Below are 22,911 nucleotides of genomic sequence, written 5' to 3'. Positions count from 1 at the left end.
ATTTTGATTGCTATCATAACCTGGATATGTTAGAAAACCGACATGGAAGTAACACAAACCTGAACAAATATATAAAAGGATGACCAGTGAAAACCTCCCTCTGTCATACATTGCCTATGTTGGTTTTTGAGCCTTTTATTAAGATTTCAGATGATTGCTTTTAATACGTAGGGAGTGGCCAAAATAACAAAAACACCTCAAAGTACAACCTCAGAGAAGCCCCTTAAAATCCCTTTGACACGCTTTATGAAATGTTGTGATAAATATTGCAAATGTAAGGTCTGTTTCTTCTTTGTTACATTATATCATCTGGGTGTTTCTGTTATTTAGTCTATCCCCGAGTATTATAATCAAACTTCACTGCTGCTTTTTTAAGAGACGGACAAGTTGTTTCTGTGGATGACAATTACACTTGTTCATGAAACGTTAACATCTGATCAAAGCTGCAGACATCTCCCATGAAGTAAAATAACTGTAACATAATGTAAACATGACACAGCAAATGAAATGTAAAGACAAATTAAGACAGGCACCTGGTGCGGCCCGGCATACATCACAAAAGTTTCAGACAGAGATTCCCTCTCGACCTGGGAGATTTAAGAATGGAGGAGTCTGTAGTACAGTTGTTAAAGATATGGGGTCTTTCGTTCTCCATTCCTTCATCTTTGTCACTTTGGTAAACTGCAGTTCGGATCCAGGCACAAGAAACACTCCGTCACTTAACAATGAAACAGCGAAGAAAACAGCAGGTCAAACATCGACACCGAGGTCTCTAAGGAACATTTGTTTTTATCAAATGTTATCCATGACTGCAACAGTAACTACGTGTCTCTGTGGTCACTTCATTGAGTCAGCACAACAGCAATTTGGTAATTGACGGTAATAAGACGTATTTGGAAAATGGCATCCTCATACAGCTGATTATTGCTCTTTGAATAATTCTGCCTTTTTTTCCACTGTTGCATGTTCAAAAGGACCACTAAAGCTACACAATGCTGATAAATGTATGAACCTTTGCAGATTGACCTTTAAAATATGTCTTGCTAACTCCTCATCTTGACGTGTATGTCAGTAAAGAAGTAATAAATATGAAGAATGAATTTACACAAAAAAGAAAGCCCACCCTGCTCCATCCTGTTGGGAAAATGTGCTTCATCTCTGCATTGCTATTTATCTGGATGTATCCAAGTTACATATTATCTTGACATAAATAAGCTCCTACACTGTATGTATGACAGGTTTCTTGCCAACATAACTCTAATGATTTTATATTCCCTCTAGTGTCCCCCTGGGAAATGTCAGTGCTGCTCCCTCGACCACAGATAACTGGTGGAGGATAACGAGCTACAGGAGTGGATCCAGCCACAACGCCAAAGTGCATGCTACTCTGTGGTCGGACTACAATTTAGCCCCGGACGGACACGTTCGGATTACACAGGAGCAAGCAAAGAAGGTAGCACCGTTCAGTGGAGCAGCTGCAGATGCTGGTATGAGAGGGTTGGGTTTGAGATAGCAAGCCAAAAACAAGCAACCCTGTACAGCCATTAGAGTGATGTCTCACCAAGTGCCTTTCATTCCCAATCCGCTTAAAACACACTTTTAAAGAGCTTCTCTCAAAGGCCTTCGATTTCTCTCAGTCATTTAATTGTATTCCCTCTAAGTCTAAGTTTACATGTTTTTTAACTCCTCTCCATTTAATCCTACCACCTTGAGCTTTGTTTCCATTCCTAAAAACAGACAGAGTAACACTTACACCTGCACTTGGTGCAGGAGATGGACACGCAATATAAAAAACATATTTTAACCAGAATCCAGCAGCCTTCGGGTTATTGCTTCCTGGAGCTGAGAAGCAGAAGCGTCTGGAGCCTGACCGACAAATCTAAGGGCAAATATTATTCTCCAATATAAGCTTATTAGATATGATAGTGCCTGATTTTATTTTGGCTAATATAATAATTCAGGAAAGTTCTTTAAGTGCGTCATTCAGAAAAAAGATGCACAAGAAACCTTTACAATTATTATTGAAATTAGTGCTTATTTATTTCTATAAGTCAATTCAATTTTCAGCTCTAGTCCTTTATTTGGTTTTATTTTTATTAATTTCACTGTTAGAGGTCATGGATATGAGGAATAAGGGAAAATATTTGGTATCGGTCAGGCTCAAAGTCACCTCTCTAAACTCTTCAAGTAAAAATAAAATATTGTAAAATTATGAAAGGTGGAAATGTGCTTTTGGTGGTATAATGATATTTTCAGATTTGCTTTTGTAGAAATACATGTTCCTTAACGTTGCTGAATGACTGCTGGTGGAGTGATAAGAGGTGTGAGCAGTGGCTCTGGATAAAAAGCCTGTTTTTAAGTCCCCACTTCCACATTTCCATAAATACTTCTGACCTTACACAGCGCTAAAAAAGGTATAATTTAATCTTCAATAACAAAATAACATTTCAGTTCTGTTAAAATATACATGGAAAACCTGTCAATATATATTAGGAAACAAACTAATTTGTACAAAAAGTACATCAGTATTCTTATTCTAATAATAATAATAATACTATATAGTATGTTACATAAACCTAAGAGCAAGGTTGATATGAAACCAAAATAAATCATAAACTCTTCATACAAAGAAATGATTGAAATTCATCGAATTTCAACTTGATGAAAAAATGCAGATCAAATTAATTGGAGGAATAACAGAACAACTGAACAAATGAGCACATTCAAAAGTACTTAATTATTTAAACCATATGAGCATTGCACATCTATCTAGACTATAATCTATGGTGCCAGCAAATCTTTCTGAATATTCCTCTAACCGCTTCTGAAACTACTGGGTCACATAACACTATTGGTACTGGTTTATTTTACCGTATCCCTATAAAATGTTAGAAAAACACCCATGTTGTTCATCAGTTTACCTTGTTCACCATTGTATACTTAAGTGTACTGGTGTCTTAAAACAACTTTCAGTCATCAACTTCTTCTCAAAAAGGCATTTGGTAATCATCCCGTCTGCTCTCTGCTTCATAAACCTTCATTTTGATTCCCTTCAGATTGTTCTGTTTTTTTCCTGCTGAAGTGAATCTGCCGTTTGCAAAATGCAACTGATGGGGGTGAACCAATATCAGAAGATATTATAATACAGTGCCTCATATATTCTTCAGAGCAGTATCGACCCTGACATAACTCACTTCCATCTTTATTTAATGACAAATCAACTTCCTCGATGCTGTTTATCTCTTTTCCTTCTCTTATGCAAATACATTTTTAAAACAATAAATAATAATTGAAGGCAACGCTCATCGGTTGCAACAAAATCTCCAGTTCTTGTAAAACTGTTTAAGCTTCTCCAGTCCTTTGATTCCAGTTTTATTTTTTTTCCTTTGTGTTATTTGAAAAAATAAAATACCTGAAATGAGTTGAAATAAAAAAAAATGCAAAATATGTCCTCTGGTTTTGTAGAAAAAAAAAATGAAGAAAATAAGCGAAACGAGGATGTGGTTGGGTGGTGGGGGGGTTAAATCAAAGTGGAGGAGAGGAGGAGAGATCCTGCCTGGTGTTACCAGGAGAGGTTGTGTCTGCAGGAGGAGGATGAGAGGAGAAGGGTTCATGTTGGGGCCGAGGCTGCCCTTCATCACTCCGGAGTCCTAACCGTCACCTCAGACCCCGAGCGGGCTTACGAACTCTACGACCTCCCCTCACTTGTTAATGAGCAACCCGCCCACCCAGCGGAGCTTGCAGGCAAACCACCGCCTGAGGGGACAAAAGTATTCGAAATGGAACTGCTCAAATTCGGGGGTCTGGCGGATATCACGTAAAAATGCAATGTCAAGGTCTGACTCTGTGAGGATGATGAGGAGGAGGAGCAAGACAAAGAGGAGTCCGATGGTCACAAGGAGCAAACGCAGGACGCTTAAGACAAATTTATTCACCTGTTCCACCTCGCTGAGGGTCGAGTCCCCCCCAGCACCCTCCTGTGTGGATTTACCATCCGCACCAAACTCTCCCCCATCCCCACGCATAGGGGTGCCTGCTTCCGACTCCTTCTCCTCCTCGATGCTGCAGGGCGCCCCGTTGATCTGGCGTGAGGCAGACAGCTCCGTGCTATGCTCGGACACCGGGGTGGGCAGGACGCTGTCCGATGGGCTGTAAGCCTCGTCAGAGATGACCGCAGTCCTCTCACTGGCGTCTGTGGCCTGGCTCCGGGAGCGTGGCATGAAACAGTCCCCATGGGACACTGAACGTACCGGCGTGGAGTGGGCACTGTCACGCAACGACTCCAGTCCTGATGGAGGGGTTCAGGGAGGAAGAGCAGGAGGGAAACAGACAGGAAGAAAGGAATGTTACACACAATGACAGCATGAAAAAGACTTTGAAATAATGTATAATCTATAAGTTCTTTATGCTGTAAATCTGCTTCTAAATGCTGAAAGGTCTATTCTGCTGTTTGTGCAGCAGAGGTATGTTACAGATCAAAGTCTCTTGGTACTCAGTAGATGAACAGAAAGCTCATGAGCTGATGTGAGGCCTAATCATCATCTCTAATGGAGGAAATCATTATGTTTCCCTTGTAGTGGAAGTGCAGAGTTTAACCGCAGAGAATACAAACAAGTTAAAACAAATGATGCTTTACTTTACATCAGACTTTTTCAGCTGAAGCTATAAGACTAAATACATGCAGCCTGCAAATACATTTTCCAGAGGTAGTTAGTGGTAGTGTTTTGTGTAAACATTGAGCAATTCAAGCAACCAAAAACTGTCAAGTGGCTCGATTTTAAGAGAGACCTCAAAAATGACACCTTTGGAAAACTTTAAATCAACCTGCTTTTATCAGCACCAAACAGTGAAAGACTTGTTTAAAACAAACCAAAATAAAAAAAGGCAGGCAAATATATCTTAACTCAACAACAATTAGCCAGATAATATATTTTATTACTGTATATGCTATTTGATACTGTGATGTAGGAAAGTCTGTATGTGGATAAATAGAAAGACTGGTATTACTGTTAAGGCCAATTTCCTCCGATGTAACACCCAACAAATCAAAATACCTAATGAAATCCAAACCAAAATCATACATAACTTTATAGTCATAAAACAGTGACGTTTGTTGACTTTCAACATTTCCAACAAAGGTGTTCTGGCCCTGTAGCAAAATGGAAACTTCCCATGGGAGAAATGGTATGCTAAAACCTGAAATGTATATCTGCATATCTAAAAGCCTCTGTACAGTCCCATCTGCAGTATGAAGTGACAGTACAGTATGTGAGAGAGAGCCTCACAACAGTGTACATGTCAGTGAGGATGAGTCCTTTGCTGACCTTATCACATTCTCCAGAGCAACATTACGCCTTCACTTTAATGGAAAGTATTAAAATTCAGCTTTTGTTGAGGAAGCAGATCATAAAAGGGACTTTCCTGAAAAACTGCAGGAAAGGTAGGACCGATTATGTTCAGTGCCTAAGCTTCTGCTGACATTAAATTCCTGTCAAGTGAAAAGAAGGAGGCATAAAGGCTGAGTGACTGTCAGCGGCCATCTTTACTCAGTGTTGATCTGCCACTGCTTAGCCTACATTAAGCTTTCCACAGGGAAGCAGAAAGCAGAAAAACCATTGCTTTAATTTTCACTCACATGTTGTAAACTTGAGGAGAAACGCAAAAGAGACCATATACCTCTTGATTTATTGTATACTGTTTGGAACCAAATAAAGCTGCTACATAACAAATAATTCAATCTAATCCAACAACAAACCAACCTTGACAAAAGCACTCCAAAAGCCCAGACTGACACAGGAATGGTTCTGTTCGCTCCAGTCCACCATTCCTGAGGCAGAGACTGATTTAAACCTGAGAAAGCCATTGCCACTTCCATGTAAAGCACACCACTGGCTAGCTCTTATATGAGTTTACCTGGAGGGTTGCTGGGTTGAACAGGGGGTAGTGGAGTGCCAGGTAGAGGAGTGACGCTGGCGGACTCCTGCTGCCCCGTCAGGGAAGGGTAAAGGGGGAGGACGCCCAGGGCCTTGCCCAGCATACGGGGCCCCAGGCTCAGCACGCGAACCTTCACATCCCGGTAGCAATGGTTGATCATACGCAGGTGGACGTTCACCCGGGTGGTGATACGGATCAGACACTTCACCATGGCTGCGGCATGCACGTGTTTATCCCGTTCTTATGGTCCCTGTCCCGGAGTCCAGGCCACAGTCTCACTGTGTGTTTGAGTGTGTGTTGGGCCAAGGGGGATCCGCCTTAGTTGCAGTTAGCGGAGAGGAGTGTGTGAGGTAAAACGGTGGCTTTCTGCAGCAGTGCTACAATCATCACCATTGGTCGGGCCTGCATTGGCCACACCCAGGCCAGTGACATACATGGAGCAGAAGACCCAGGCTATTTTCAGATGGGGTATTAATACCACTGCAAGACATCCAGTCAGCACACACTGGGGGTGGGAAGCTCTTATTGCTCTCTAGAACCAGCAGCAAAAGACCCTCAATATACACAGTACACCTGCTCCTGACATCTATTTATCTCCGTGTACAAAGAGGTACAGTACAGTATGTACTTTAAAGGCAGAGTCTAACGGTCTCACTACTGCTTTTACCCAAAGCCATGCAGAACAGTACGCCTGCTGCACCCATCTCAATGAGGCCACCTGTTCCTGGCTGCAGGTGGGCTGAATGAGTGAGCTCCCACTGTGTTGGCCCAACACATAAACAGCCACTAAAGTTCACACACACAGCTCTGAAACTGTGCATTGAAGTGGAGCAGGCTGACTGATGCACACACCTGCAGCATGTCCCACCAGGACCGCAAGCATCAAGTGGGCCAAATGGCTCAAGTTACAGCATGTGTGTGTATGTGTGTGTAGGCAGAAGTATGTTTTCTCAAGAAGGGGAGGAGTTGGCCCAAGTAGGACTAAAGGCTCCCTCATACATAAAAGACTTTGGACCAGCCAGTTGTAACACATTATCAGATATTATATCTGAAGACTGAGAACATAACCACTGCCAGGAAGACTGGTATTACTGTTTAGGTCAATTTGAACAGATTAAACACCAAACTAGTCAGGATACTTCACTAAAATGATACATACATTTGAAATAGTCATCAAACAGCGAAGCTTATTGACTTGCCTGACATGTGTGTGAGGATGATTGTGTATACTCATTGCGAGGCACATACAAAATACATAATGTCTTGTAAAACACACATTTGCCCCAAGCAGGTAAGTATTTAGGCCTTAGGAGAAGCGTAGGAGTGCAGCTCAGTTCCTACCCTCCATAATAGAAATGTGCACGGCTCTCCGACGTGTGCGCGGTACACTGGTGAGGCGAGGCCCATGGGTGATGGATGGACAACTTCTGCTGGGCACGAGGCCAGCCCTGCGGAGAACAACAAAGATACAGATGCACTAGTGTCACTGCAGAGACATCACTACAAGTGGAGGTAACTCATACTGTGGCGTGTAGGTGTTGGTGATTTTAAGACATCTACAGTAGCTTGGTGCCTAAGAAAATAGAGGAAAACAAAAACAAATCGGATTGAGGACATTCGGAGCTCTCGTGAGTTTAAAACTCTACCTGTGTATTTCTGGAGGTTCGCGTTTGATTTTGGCACTCTGCTCCATCACCTCTTTTGCCACTCGTCCACTGTTGTAAAGCACAGAGACCATGCTCAGGATGAGTTTCACATACACACACACACACACACAAATTCACACACACACGAAACAGGGCACCCTGGTGTCACCCAATGCCATGAAAGCCATCACTGCAGTGGATGAGTACACTGCATGAGCATCATGATTGAATCAACCCGGTGAATTCAGCTTTGTGAAAGTGAATTACCATCAGTCAGACAAATGCACACACACCTGCAGGCAAATAAATCATAACGATGATCATGGTTTTCCCTTCAACAGTAAACTCAACATTTAACTGACCGGGCTTATGATTATACTTCATTCTCAGTCTATAAACATTACTTTACATCCCTCTAATGCTTACAAAAGGGCAATTTTCTCATTTATCTCTTTTAGTTTTGGTTTTTACAGTTCAGGTTTGGAGATATCCAGATTTAATCACCACCACACTTGTATTAGTATGAAAGCTATCCAATGAAAATGAGTCAGAGCAAGGATTTGGGATTTTTTTTTTGTTGAAGAAATTCTGCAAACCCATGGTGCTGTTAAAACATTGAACTCTATGTACAAAAATCTCTTAGCCAGATATCTCAAAAACTAAGCAAATAAAACCAAAACCGTAATACCAGGCTAGAAGATAAGTGAGAACAAAATAAAATATATTATTTATGTGAACTGATCCTATATGTGCCTTAGATATACAGCAACTCCTACAAGGTGATAATGCCTCATGTGATCTGTCCTCTTTGGTTTTCCCCTCTGTGTCCTCTTGTGAGTTGTCAGTACTATCCTCTGGGCTAAAGAACGCTGACGGAACAGCACAGAGGGCCAGGAGGCCACGTCTTCTGGGAACACTTCTATCCACTTCCAGCTGGGGGTGTTCTGCAGTGTCCTCCCCTCCCTGACATCAGTCATAGTGCCTCGTTGTGTACTCTACCTGAAACGGAAACGACTGCCCTTGAAGAACAGGTTGCTGCTGGACACTGTGCGAACCTGACTTGACTTCTCAAGCCTGAAGAAAGAGAAAGAGTAATTAAGCCTTCTGCACAAACAGGAGAAACAGAAAGAAAAACTACTAGTATAAACTTTATAATATTAACAATTCCTGAACTCATTAACAATGATCCTCCAGTTGAAGCGTGAATATATGTACTTCCTGCTTCCTGAATCCCAGAACAAGCAGAAACTAGGATCAAATTCCCTACTGTTAAATTATGCATGCTCTCTCCTCGCAGTATAGGCTGTGCATCCTCGGCACGGCTCCATACAGTATTCAATATGTTTATATTGTCATAGTAAGTGAGACATTAATGTTTCATGTTTCATTTTACTTTCAAGGGATGTGTGTGCTTCTCCGAAAGAAATCTTTATCCCATGTCCTTTTGCCTTTCAGTTCCCCGGACTCCTTACAGTATGGTTTTAATGAGCGGGAGGCTGATAATCATCAAAAGGTCACATCACATTAACTTTAATGTGGGTGCAAAGCTCTGCCCTTCCCGTGCCCTCTCTCTCTCTCCATATGCTAACCCCCCTTTGCACCCTTCATCACCTGAGCCATCAGCGCAACTTATTACGACACTGCTCTGAAGCCAGCGAGCTCACTCGGCTTGTTTTTTTAAATCACCTTTCCTGAGCTGCAGAAAACAGAGGGGACCTGCACTATAATTTATGGCCTGAGACAGAGGAGCCATCTCTCAGAGGGAGCTCTGAAGTGCTTGCAGTCTCGTGCCAGCGCACACTCATTCAATAAAGGTCAGGGGCAACTCACACCTCATTTTCCCCGCTAAAAAACAACCCGAGGGGATTGGGCTTTTAAGGACAGCAAGGTACCGTGATGGTACACAACCCGACAGCGCTCCAGGATTCAGAGCAGGCTACTTAATCATGACAGTGCAGGAGAATAAGGGGAACATTGAAAATAAACAACAAAAATAATAATTTGTTGACTTACTTGTAGAAAGCTTGGTTCTCCACTCCACACTTCCAAAGGTGCTTGCAGGCCTCCGGTGTGGGCGCAAAGTATGTCAAGATGATCTTTTGGTCCTGCACATTGAAATAAAGAGAATGTGCAGGAAAATATAACAAACTGAGACGGATAACCACACTCATCATGCAGTGCCGGGTTGCCCCTTCCCCTCTAAAATACAATCATTCTTAATCTCACCTCCTTGTGATTTGCATACACGTGAAACGTCTTGCCTTCGAATTTCAGTTTGGTCACCTCGTTCCTGTTCAGGAGAGACCGTCACAGATGAAGCAAAGCAGAAACAGAAAGCCACAGAGCATCTTTAAATATTCATGACAACCACTTTGAGATCACATAAACAGCCACGGAGCGCTGCGCTTGGCTGACAAAACAAATAACTGATAATATTCCCGGCAGCCTGGGAATGGAGAATGAGGGAAACCTGAGCGTGCTGAAGGCAAACAAACAGGGCCAGAATACATGATGCAAACATAATAAGTCTGGTTTCATTATTGTAACATGGACCTTTTCAGTTAAAGCAGAAAGCTTAAAATAAATGCACCATCTTGTACATATTTTCAATTCAGTAAAGCAATAGGCTGAATTCAAATCAGTAGGCGTAAACTGTTGTAATTAGCCATCTGTGCACATGCTAACTGCGGGCTCGCTTTGTTCAGCTGTAGTGCACATGCTGTTTAATGCATATTATGCCTGTATGTGTTCTTTAGTCTATCTTACTTCCTGCAAGTGCTCAATGAGTGCTCCGTCTCTGGCTCACATGACACAGTTTTGCATGTTTGGCTCACCATTTGAGAAAATGAACCCGCTTGTTTCCCTGTAGCACCACAAAACCAAACGGCGTGAAGGCGAGGAAGGCTGGGTTCCCAGACACATCCTGAAAGAGAACAAATTCAAAAGTACAACTTCAGCACACACATTTCAACAATGATGCAAAATAGGTTTTTGCATTTGCTCTATGTCTATGTTTGAATGTTCACTATCTAAAAATAGTACAGCAGTGCTTGAAAAACCTTGCATGGATGTGGATCAACACCATATGTCTCCAGCATCTGGGCTTTCTGCAGGAAATTTCGTTCTGATATTTCAGGTATTTGTCCACTGAGGAAAAACACACCAAAGATCTGTCAGTCTTGAAAGGGGATCCATTCACACATTAAAAAGGCACAGAGACTGAAAGATGCAACCAGAGATTATAGAGATTACACATTATTATAAAGATCAGCTGAGGTAAAAGAACATTTGTAATGATATATATAAAAAACAGGTACTGCTTAATCTTGCTTTGAGTCTGGTACAAAAGGGGGTCAAATCAATGTGAATATTCATAGTGAAGCAGTGTTCACTTGGTGGTGAAGCAAGAAGAAACCACTAGTGGGCAGCAGAGTGTCATGATGTGTGTCATTCTTCTCAAAGCTTTAAAACTGAACTTTGTTAATGTCTATATTGAGTTGTACTGTACATCATTTACACAGCGGCTTACTCACATAGGAATGATAAAACACTCAGTATTGCAAGTAAGAATCGGTTGGATCTGATCCCTATCATTATTTGACTCTTCTACTCTTTCAGTAAAAGCTGAGACTAAGACCTATCACTATTACCTATAATAAACGCCACTCAGCAGAGCGCTTCTCCCTGCTTTCTGCTCCAATAAGCGATAATCTGTCTGGCCAATTCAACACAGCAGAAATGGTGCCTCATTACGGCACCTAATGACATAAATGCCACAGAAAGTCTGGTGTTTGTTTAGCCAGAACAGGAGAGGGATTTGCAGTTACGTGAGAACTAGAGAGAAATTGATAGCATGGTTTTATAATCTGGCTCTTACATCAGCTCTGTCTTGTGTATGTCTGCAATCCGGCGCTCCAGCTTCTCCGAGTGTTTAGGAAAAAACTGGAACTTGGAGCTGTAACCTTCAGGATGCTTCCCAGGGTCGTAATTACCTATCTCAGCTGGAGGGAGGATTAGAAAAAGTAAAACGTTAAACACATTCACAAACAATCAGGGGAAGTTGAAAAGATGACTTCATTTTTCAGCAAGGTGCATCTTTTTGGGCTGAACATAGATTATTTGTGTTCCTTCATGCCACACTGCACTCCCTTGGATGACCCTGATGCTGATTTCTCTCTGCGAGGAGGAGCTGACCATGCAGCCCATCTTTAATTCATTAGCCCTTCCACCAGTGGACCATACTCTCCTTATCCTCATATGCTGTGTCTTCTGCTAAGCTTCCACCATCAAACTTCATGAGTGTTGTGTTTGTTTGTGTTTATATGTGTGGCAAAATATGATAAAATGCCAGATAATGACTTCAAAGACTTTATAAATAAATCACGGGCTCTTGTTCATTAAAGACTGTGGAAGTTATGAACTAATTATCATACAAAGCACAGAAAAGCCTTTTTACTTTGTACGAGTTTTAGAGTCAATATCAGTATGGGAAATCACATTTAATGAGCGTGAAATGCTTAGTACATGCCTTAAAGCATTGAACATTTTATGTGTGCAAAAAAATCCCTTCAGGCATTTCCTTTGAAAGCCTTCATGCTGTACATTCTTTATCACCTAATTCAGCATCTTTCCATAAAAAAACATCTATGTGCTTGGCAAGCAGTAATAATCAGATGGATGACCTACAGTGCACAGTCAAACAGAGGTTGTGAACACGACGGAGAGGAGAGTGGTGCAGGTCATTTCCATCTGTCACCCTACATTACCTTGAAGTATGTGGGCAGCCAGCATGGCCGCGTCCGAGGTTTTACACAGCAGCCGACCGTGGTAGAGGTCTCTCTTGATTTGCAGGAAGACAAGATATCTACAGAGGAAAGGACCACAGTGGTATGACACGCTTGCTTATGAGAACACTTATGATATTCGTAAATACTCCAAACTACTTGTCCAGGTACATTTCTCAGTGAAAAGAAAGGGAAAGACAGAGCAAGGAGCAGCAAAAACAAACCTGAAACATCTCAAAGGCTGTTGAGATCATGTTTCCTACGGGAGGATTGAATATTTCTTTTTGATTTAACTGAAATGAGGGTTTTGTTTTGGGGAAAGGAGGATAGGAAGGCCCTGAGGGAGAAGCTGCTACAGTAGTGACGCTGCTGTGCTTCTCTTAAAGCTTCCAGCCTAGTTTCTCACCCAACCAATGAGATCCTTTAGCATGCAATTTACTCCGATACAACATCTGCAGCAAATATCATGTTGGTGACAATGACGATTGATTATTAACATTATTATCACTATCGCTATTCAAGGATAGCTTATTACATTTCTTATTTTACAAACCCCTGAATGATGAACAGGAAACATCTCGTTTGTTTTTCAGTATTAGCCAGCACACCTGCTTTTCTCTATCTAGGCCATTTACACGAAGTCTGATAATGCTTTCTGTGAAGGAAAACGCTTTAACAAGATGCTTACACTTCCCACGTTTCTCACTCTGCAAGGAAACCTTTTAGAGGTTTGACAAATTAAATAAATGGGACATAATTCAGCAGCCATTTAGTGCTAATTGCTGCTGATGAAGGCACTCACATACCTAGCACATCTGCAAAAGTATATTCACCTTTACAGATTTAATAGTGAAAGGTCAGATTAAAACAAATGTAAGAGTCTGATTTTATACTCTTTATTTTTTTTAACTACAGGTGCATGTACGCTGTTGAACTAACCCTGATAAACTAATGTTTTTATAAAGCTATGACTGTCCCCAGTGAACAGCGAATATTTGCCCATTTTAATTTGTTTGTCTTCTTTTCTTCTGTCAATTGGAGCTTCTCAGGGGCTTGGAACGCGTCAGGAGTTTTTTCAATCTATTTCTTATAAACGAACAATCATTTATTTAGATTTTTTCATCCACTGCAGTGGCACACTTTTAAAAATTTGCTTTGGGTGAACCTACCTGGAAAGCAGGTTAAGAATATTGAATAGGTAACAATGCTGAATTTCGCTGAAGCTGCTTCGATTTCAGTTCTCTCGTGGTTTAGTGCGAAATTGAAACGGCGCCATCATAAATGTTATGAGTAACATCTGTTCCTTTTTTCTACTATGACAAGTCAAAAATATCTGCTGGTAAAAAAAGCAGCCTCACAATCATTTATGGGAAATGCTGCATTTTCTGGTGTCTATAATATTTATGTGGCATTAACAAACTGTCCAAGATAAATCTCTGCACAGTATGATGAGAGGGAGCATCCACTGAAGGAACCTTGTATGTGATTGATTATTTATCTTCTCCCGCCCTCTGTGTTCTGCCCTCTACACACTCTCATCATCATGTATCACCTCGCCACCCCACCCCCTTTTACAAACGCCTCCTTTTTCCTTTTCAGTCTGCATCAGCACTCTACATGTGGCGCACATTTCATCTCATTACACCAGAGAGAAAGAGAGAGAGAGAGAGAATGGCCTACTCTCCCTCATGTCAGTGATGAATGTATCAGTAAACACACACACACACACACACACACACACACACACACACACACACACACACACACACACACACACACACACACACACACACACACACACACACACACACACACACACACACACACACACACACACACACACACACACATCGCTACTCAGCATTTAAGGGAGGCAGTGTAAACTAAGGGCTTTTTTTGTCTGTTTCACATTTCTTGTGAATTTTTGTGGACCTAATTTAGAAACAATTACCATGGAAAGAAAATGTTTGCCTTTAATGTTCTGCCCATTGTCTTTCGGACAGAGACTAAGCTACTGGTGAAGTATTTTACTCTCCTCTCTGCTTCACAACTCCTCTTGAAAACTGTGTTCTGTGTAATATTTATCATTATGTTTTAGACAGTGAAGTACTCAGACATTTTAATTATGAAGGCCCATGAATAGATTTAGAAAGACTCATGTTTTCTCCACGTAGAAGTTTTAGAGCACTATCTGTACTACAGGAACATCTGAAAGACAAAAAACAAGTTTCTTCTCTTTTAGCAAACTGGATGAACGGTAAGCTGGAGCCCTTATCAAATCATCTAAAGTGAAAGCAAACAGCCGGTCATACCGAGTGATTTCCTCCTTTAGCGCAGCGGGTTCAGGAGGGTAGAACTTGACTCTTAGACACATGGTGAAGGGAGGCTGAGCTGAAGGAAACATAAGCAAAACATTTAAGAAACATTCAGAAAACATTTTATAATAAGAGATGAAACACTCAACAGGAGATTGAAAGATGGCAAGACTGTTTAAGATTCAATCACAAGTAGATTCATATTCAATCATCCAGGCATCCTCTGTAATAAACATAAACAGTACTTACATTTTATTTGTTTCGCAATTGATTTTGAACACTCCAGCCAGTGCTGCATTAGAAAGAAAAAAAAGGATTAATGCAAATAAACAAATTACACAAAAAAATCACCTCTCCTTCACAAATCAAAACATTCAGGTGACATTTAAAATATCAGTTCTCATGGAGATCAGCTGTTATTACTGACTGTTTTCTGGGGAAACCTGGTCAGGCTGAATATGATGTCAAAACTGTTCTGTTGGAGAAATATTCAATATGCAAAAGCTGCTTCAAACATTAATATTTAGCAGGGTTTCTTCTGAAAATGTGACTGTGGAGGTCTCTTGAGACACAGTTGGAGCAGGAAGGCTCATTAGACAACAGGTTTGGACTTAACAGTGAGCTCCTGCTGGTGATGACAGTTTCACGCTCTGTGTGTGTGTTCGCAGCCAGATGAATGTTAGCTTTCTCTCTGGAAGCATATTCTCTCTAAATATTTCTCCCAGGTTGACTTCTTTCCAACTCCACCCACAGCAACAGCCACCAAAATAGTCCTGAGTGATAGCATCGGAAATGCAGCATCAGCCGGACTCAGCTCTTGTCTGCAGGACTACAACATGATCTGTGAACATGTGAATACTTCATGAATCAGGCAGTGCTACTACATGCCTCACAGCAGAAGAGCCTGATGGAGCTACCGTCCGTCTGAGAGGCATTGTGAATAAGAGAAACTGAAGAACACAGCTTTTCACTCTAGCACTCTCATTCTTCAAAATGAATCAAAGCCAATCCATTTTTAAAAGTATGGCCACAGATGTGATTTATATATGGTCCCGAAGCAACGCAGCTATGTGTGTAGGAAGTCATTTGTGGTAAACATATTACCTATTCTAGATTTAACACATTGGCTCCAATAGATAACAAAACAAATTGCAAACTTGTGATTTCAGGAATTTGTAATTGTATTATTAACAAGGCAGACACACTATTAACGCTGATCCTAAATCAATAATATCTTTGTTAAATTTAGCCTGAATACAACTGTGTACTATTGAATGGACACATACACACCACACAAGCACACGCAAATACACACACACACTTACCCGCTGCTTGTCTGGATCCACATATCTGATGCCAAAATAGTCTTTCTCCAGCAGGTTGAGGTGATGGCAGATGAGGTCAAACAGATACTGTCCCTTTGCATCCCTCTGTAATGGAAAAGGAGGAAAACAAAAATCAGCAAGTATACCCACAACAACAAATCACAAACATATTTGGATATGTGTCCAAAAAACACACAACAAAAGAAAATGTACTATCCATGAGAAATAATTCCTGCCAGCAGACTGTGCTTCAGATTTATTTAAAACCCTGCCAGAGATATCTCAAATTCATCCAATATTAATACACAGGCAGAGCCATCTGAAGTGTTTGGAATAAAACCCTCCACAGCTAAAAGACGAGCTCAAAGAGAGGATGGATTAAATATGCTGAAATCTCAATGAAGTTTCACTAAGACTCTGCATTCCCTTCGAAAAACCCCGGGGTGTAATGCAGCATAGAAAAGCCTGGACATCCTTCAATGTGTCCGGTAAATATCTGATACCCCTCTTCCTGTTTTCAACAATGCATCGGCATCATAGAGTTGAATCTCCGGACAAACATTTTTGGATGGGGTAGAGATCCAGCAGTAGCACATTCAACTTTTCACTGTTTAGACACTAAAAAGATGGCTCGATAAAAACAAGTTAAATGCTGCAATGCTGATATAATTGGGAAGAGTTTTTTAAGAGTGATGATAATAACTTGGCGCTTCCCTGCAGCGAGTCAGGTAAAGTAAGTGACAGCTCTGCGACTAATCAGAAGCTGCGGCGGTGTCACACAGCGGTCAAATCAGTGTCAGTCACTGTCAGGGGCTCGAATCAAGTCTGAATGTTAAAGACGATGAAACATGACAACCTCTCAAACTTGACATCATATCTGAAAAAACTCAAGTGTGCAAAACTTAAAGCAAATTCACAAGACTGGATATCATTATCTCACGTGTATTTTGGCAGGTTACTTTACCCAACATAGTGTTAATCACAGCCTATCTAGCCTATGTAAAATGTGCTGTTTTGTGGCAATACATATGTTGTATTTAGAGAATATTTCTAGTGAATTTAAGGGGTTAGAAGGTGGTCGTGATTAATCAATATTAGGATGAAAGCAAACACAAAACCTTTCTGGACTTTTACGTTTCCTTTTGTCCCTCCAAGCCAGAGGAAAAAGGGTCCATGTTTTTTGCTTCCTGGTGAACATAGTAGAGAATTTAGCAGCTAAAAAGGCAGATATTACCCTGAATGGTTGGTGGAGACCAAAACAGAGCTAAAATACATGACTGCAAATGCTAATGTTACACTGAAGAAGGGTAACTAGACACCGGTTTGAGTTTTAGAAGGTGTTAATATGTCACTGTTGGGTTCATAGGTTGTTGCCTTACCTTTAAAGTGGCAAACAGTAGCAGTAAGAAAGGATAAGCAAGCAAATGTTTGATCAGATTAATAATCATGTTCTTTGATCATATTTTCTAATCTAAATGTGGAATATTGGTACATTTTAATAGTACTTCAGTAGAGTTCTCATACAGCTGTTTGTGTTTCATGGTTTTGTAGATGAGCATTTTGAAGTAAATATGGCTTGAACCAAGGCCTTAGCATTTGAAAATCATACCAAGCCCTTTTCAAGACACAGAATAAATCACATGTGAACTAATGTCATGGGCACTCAATTCTCCACCCCCATTACGGCTCATGAGGAGGTCAGCTAAGGTCAGCAGGCCTGGGCAGTCACATCTCTCTCCTCCTTCCACTCACTCTCTGCTCGTTTGCCCTGTGAAGGCGAGTAGAAGTGTCACCGGCAGCACTCTCCTCCCTGTCATTACTCATGCTGCAGATAGAAGGCACTTCATTAGGACAAAGGCCTGTCGATGCTGGGCTTGTAGCTTAACCGCTGTGACTCTGTGATCAAATGCGGATAGGATCTCCGCTACTGGAGGTAACTGACCTTTCTGTAGCGAGACCAAGAAGCTTCATGGGTGCTCGTTGCCGTCACTTCAAGATTATTCCCTCTTTGTTATATTACAAACCGTTTAGACAACCCTGCTAATTTACAGTGTCTTGATAAATGAAAATATACTTTTCTATTAGATAGAACAGAAGAAAGACAGGCCTTAAAACATGGATTGTTGTGGTGTGCTCAAAACACTGTAACATATGTGAATGCATTTTTAAGAATCACAGACACAAAAATGCATGTTGAATTTGCAAACTAGTATTTTATCGAAGTTAAATTAATCCTCTTATTTAAATGCGCTTAAGGAGCCAGGTTTCAATGATTTCAATAAGCTTTTTAAAATAATCAGATTGCACAAAACAGGCGAGAAAATATCTCTTTGAAATCAACGTAGGGGATTAAACACACTTTTTGCAGCCTGATTTACTTTGTTGAAAGACGATGTTAAGTTTACTTGTAAAACAATCTGCCAACCCTGCCTAATCTAAAGATATTCAGGGTATATGCCCTTAAAATACAAAAAGGAAACAATGAAAGCTGAACTTAGTTTTAAGCTAATTTAAAATGTATAGCATATTTTCTCCTGTGGGTTTATCATGTGGATGAGAGCTAGAGGGAGCAACAAAGGCACCCACAATTTAAAAACGGTCCTGCATGTAGAGGACACACTGAATCAGGAAAGACATCTGCTCTATTGTTGCACGGAGAGAGCAAGTTTGTTAGTATTCAACAGCACTCTCACCAACAAACCCCCCATTTCTGTCTCCCCCTTTTTCTTGTTCCCCAGTGCCTCCTACCTCGTCTCTACTCCACCCTGAACACAGCTGTATTATTCCCCAGCTGGTCCCTCTAATTAAAGACTGAGGTGATTGCGAGATAGAGAAAGGATGTCCTGAAATGTCTAATTAACACTAATGAACCTTTTCCGTGCTTAGATTGGCATCTCAATATAGCCCTACAGGAGCCCCGACAGATTTACACCAGGGTTTATTGGTTTGACCTGAGTTTTTGAACAACCCTGTGTGTCCCTATTAACAACATCCATTCCTGCTGTGTAGTATTTGTTAAATCAATAAGGCCGAAACATCTGTCACCTCCAGACAAAAAAACATCTATTGTTAAAATCTATGAGAACAGATAAATCGTTAGAATGTTAATGAGGATGGACTTGGTCACTAAGTAATCACTTGTCACCAAATGTCCCTTTTATACAGAAAATATTGAAAAAAATCATCTCAATCCGCCTCTCCAAATGATTTGTTGCCTAATGTTGAGGAAACAGAGGAAAACAGGGCATCAACGACAGTCACATGAGAATTAAAGGACTTTCCGACACGTCTCTAACTGAAAACAACACAGTGGTTTTCTTACTTCCTAAATGGCCCCCAGTGTACAATGGGCACTTTCCTTTCAGATTAATCATTAAAATGATCTCCATGTCAACGCAGGACCGCAGACCATTAATAAAATATAGTATCGCTTCATAGTGAGAGTGGAAACATAAAGCCATCGACTGAGTGGGACTCTGTGTGTGAAGTGTAAGGCTAAAGGTACACAGAACCCCGAGGTCATTTCTTTGGTTTTATAAGCAGATTACTTTCTTTTTCTCCCAGGAGACTGAGTGGTTGCACTGGGAAATGTATTTCAGCATTTCAGCATCCTGACCGAGCTGGATGGAGTCATGACCCTGCCGCTTCAGCTGGGACTAGGAGCACCACCAGGTCAACCTACAAACACTTACAGTTGATATGAAGCTCTGTTGTTTCTTTCAAGTCATAAACTGAAATGCGTGTGTTACGGTTTAATCCAGTGCCACACAAGCATTTAGTAGTTATGACAAAGTTTAAGTAGAGTACATTATTTGGTCTACGCATTTACATGTACAGCTATTTTAGTTCTGAGTCATGAACATTATATAATTATAAATAATTGGAGAAATACCTTCTTCAATGTCACTGTAATAAAACACACAGCAGGTTTTCAGATTTACAAATTGAAGGCATGCTGCTTTGTTATAGTACCAAAGTTAAACAGCCATGTGGATAAAAGATCAAAATTAAGATCAGCGTGTAATGACACAAACAAGTTCAGTTCTTTTTTTGGGTTCCCAGTTTAATAATAAATGCAAAGAAATCTGTTTTAAAACACAACTGTAAAATCACAAGATAAGACCATAATGAACTGCATTGAAGGGGATACTTCTCCAACCGTGAACGCGATACACTTCTCGAGATAATGCCAGTGGCTAATGGGGTGGAAACAAGAAATTGTTGAAAAGAGTTCTGCATATTTTATATAAATCTCTAAAAACAATGTCTTGCATCAAGTCCAATCAGCAAGCAATTAGACAATATAAGATTTAACATTATTAAACAGCCTCGGCCTCACAGAGTAAAAAAATGGTATGATACACTTACTGCACCCAGAGGTATCTAAAATAAATGGTGTGGCCAAATATTTCATAAAAGGCAATTAGGCATAATGGCTAAAGTGGAACCAATCGATCTGCACATGGTAGGACATTTGCCGTCAATGTAGTAGCTCAATGGCAGCTTTTAAATAGGGTTATTAACTTATATGTAACCCTGGGTTGTGGACGGAGACACAGAATATAATGAATGGTGACTGAATACCTTAAGAGTGACTAAGACACCACAATGTCAAAGTGAGGCCTCGAGGAACTACACAGCATGAAGGGCAAAGACTAAGCATTTGAACACTGACCAAATATTGACCGTAAAAAAGCACAAGTGTACATAGAATTGACATATTATTGGATTTTGTATCCTAAAAGAAACAGGACTGGTTAAATAGCGATGAAATACATTGTGCTGCAGTTATAATGAGTCTTAGTACAAGATGATCCTGTGAGCCAGAGAAACATTTTGCAGCAGACTCTCACAATTTGAAGATGGGCCATCTCAACAGAGTAGGAAAGTGCAAGAATTAAGCCCAGAAATGTAACGAAATAAGAAAAGAATGAACAACAAAAGGAGAGCAAAGATAGCAGTGGCTACAGGCGACATGGATAATTGACTTCTTAGATTCTTCTTAAGATTCTTAAGAAGATGGTTTGAATATGTGAAATGTGAGTCGGCATTTATGGTAGGATTTATGAAAGAGGACTTCATGAGAGAGACTGAGCTAAATGCCAAGACGGCTCAAATAGTTTTTTCCATAATTGATATGTTTAGTTGTAGCCATGCCTGATACTGTTGTGGCAGGGCTTTTTAATAAATCAACACCTTTATGAACAATGTTATTATTCGTCGTCAAAAACTTGGGCTGATAAAGAGTTGTTTCAAAGAGCTGATTCTACATTGTTCGGAAGGTACACTTTTGGAGCGAGGTTCATTAGTTAAGCTGTGTGATAATAGGATTGAATCCACACAACTACTACAAACTTGGCTATGTTGGCTGAAGCTTTAGGCTATAGGAATGGGATTTTTAGAGTAAAAAGTCCAATTAAAACTGATCATTAACTGTGTGAGGAAGTCAGTTAAGGAAACATGCTGTTCAACAAGATTAGAAACATTAGTCAAGGCAGCAGTGTATCTCTTAGCTTGGGGGAAGTTAAAATGGATTGCAACTTAGGAAACATGACTAGTAATGGATAAACACCTTCACCTAATCCGTCATTAAAATGCACCATGCCAAGATTTGGGGGCACATTGGATTCTGATGTAGGCACTTAAAGAAAAGTAAAGGGATCACCAATCGTATTGCAATTCCTCCTGAGGGTTGCATTTATATTTGCATTAATCTGTAGTGGATCTGTAGTGGAGTGGTGGATCTATGAACAGATTAACATTCAGTTTTTAGAGGAGAACAAATACATGTACAGTCTATACAGGTTTGAATAAGACTGGTGGAGCACAGGGTTAGCCGCATTGACCTTACCATACAGGTAATCATTACGTACTCTCAAGTGAAGTGCAATCAGAACGGCATTCACTGTTTATAGCCATTGCAAAACACTTTCTACGTACACTGTACGTCGGAGAATGGCAGCCAAGCTGTCCACCCCCTCCAAGGCACCCTGTCCGCACTGTGCAGCTCCTTCAGTGACAGGGTGCTGCACATGCGGTGTCTCACGGAGAGATACCGCAGGTCCTTCTTTCCTGCAGAGGTCAGACTTTACAACCAGTATGGCCCCTGCTAAACCCCCAATACATTAAAAAAATAAAAAACTGACTAGTTGTGCAATAACAATTTATGTGCAATATATAAACATAAATATGGCATTATTAATAACTGTGCAATATTGACCTGGCTGCTATATCGCATTATAGGATGTGTATTTTGTAAATTGTGTGTTTTTCTTCATCTTAATATTTTTTAAATGAATGTTTTCATTTGTAAAGCTGTCTTTGGCTCTGTTGCTGCTGTAGCAAATTAAAATTTCCCCTCCGTGGGACGAATAAAGGGATTCTGATTCTGATTCTGTACAGTTTATTATTACTGAGATACAAACTGAATGTAGAATCAGCACATGCAAAAAGTGACTTTATATGTGGATTTGATGAGGAGTTATTTGTGAAGTGTGCCTTAATGATACTGCGCCTTCCTGCACGAACGAGGAACTAAATACATTTCTCAGAGAGGATTTCTGAGTCATTAGCCCTTCAGCCCACAGTGATGGATTTCGCTGGCTGCCTGCTCTAATAGCTTTTCTGTGACACCCATCAACTGCACATATAGTTGAGCATATTGGCAGCAACTGCATCAAAACATACCTCTGTATAACCCTGTGCAGAGCTATGCTATACATCTAAAAGCAAGGATAACACAATAAATGATCCAGACATGAGTATGGTCTTTTGTTGGCCAGCTAAATATGTTTTTAAATGCATCTTTACTAAACATATCCCTTGTTACTATATATTTTAGCGAGCTTGGAGTTGTTCCCCCCTCTGTACAACAGTTAGGTTTTCTTACTAAAACGTGTGACAAATA

The 22,911-nt window shown here is 40.6% G+C and overlaps 1 protein-coding gene across 1 annotated transcript in view; it reads right to left on the bottom strand.

Moving 5' to 3' along the window:
• Positions 1 to 101: 101 nt before the first annotated feature.
• Positions 102 to 22,911, bottom strand: part of LOC134860002 (FERM domain-containing protein 5) — a 49,804-nt gene continuing 26,994 nt past the window's right edge. The window contains exons 2-14 of the mRNA XM_063876832.1: positions 16,005 to 16,109; positions 14,929 to 14,971; positions 14,677 to 14,755; positions 12,347 to 12,444; positions 11,458 to 11,581; positions 10,640 to 10,727; positions 10,415 to 10,503; positions 9,807 to 9,870; positions 9,594 to 9,685; positions 8,580 to 8,654; positions 7,581 to 7,649; positions 7,276 to 7,382; positions 102 to 4,288 (exon numbers count right to left, since the gene is read on the bottom strand). Coding sequence (XP_063732902.1) covers positions 3,702 to 4,288; positions 7,276 to 7,382; positions 7,581 to 7,649; positions 8,580 to 8,654; positions 9,594 to 9,685; positions 9,807 to 9,870; positions 10,415 to 10,503; positions 10,640 to 10,727; positions 11,458 to 11,581; positions 12,347 to 12,444; positions 14,677 to 14,755; positions 14,929 to 14,971; positions 16,005 to 16,109 — 1,620 coding nt within the window. The 3' untranslated portion in view covers positions 102 to 3,701. The remainder of the gene's footprint in view (positions 4,289 to 7,275; positions 7,383 to 7,580; positions 7,650 to 8,579; positions 8,655 to 9,593; positions 9,686 to 9,806; positions 9,871 to 10,414; positions 10,504 to 10,639; positions 10,728 to 11,457; positions 11,582 to 12,346; positions 12,445 to 14,676; positions 14,756 to 14,928; positions 14,972 to 16,004; positions 16,110 to 22,911) is intronic.

Source organism: Eleginops maclovinus, chromosome 2 (assembly GCF_036324505.1).
Source record: "Eleginops maclovinus isolate JMC-PN-2008 ecotype Puerto Natales chromosome 2, JC_Emac_rtc_rv5, whole genome shotgun sequence".
NCBI lineage: Eukaryota > Metazoa > Chordata > Actinopteri > Perciformes > Eleginopidae > Eleginops > Eleginops maclovinus.
Note: the sequence above shows the minus strand (reverse complement) of the source record. Positions and strands in the feature narration are given on the sequence as shown.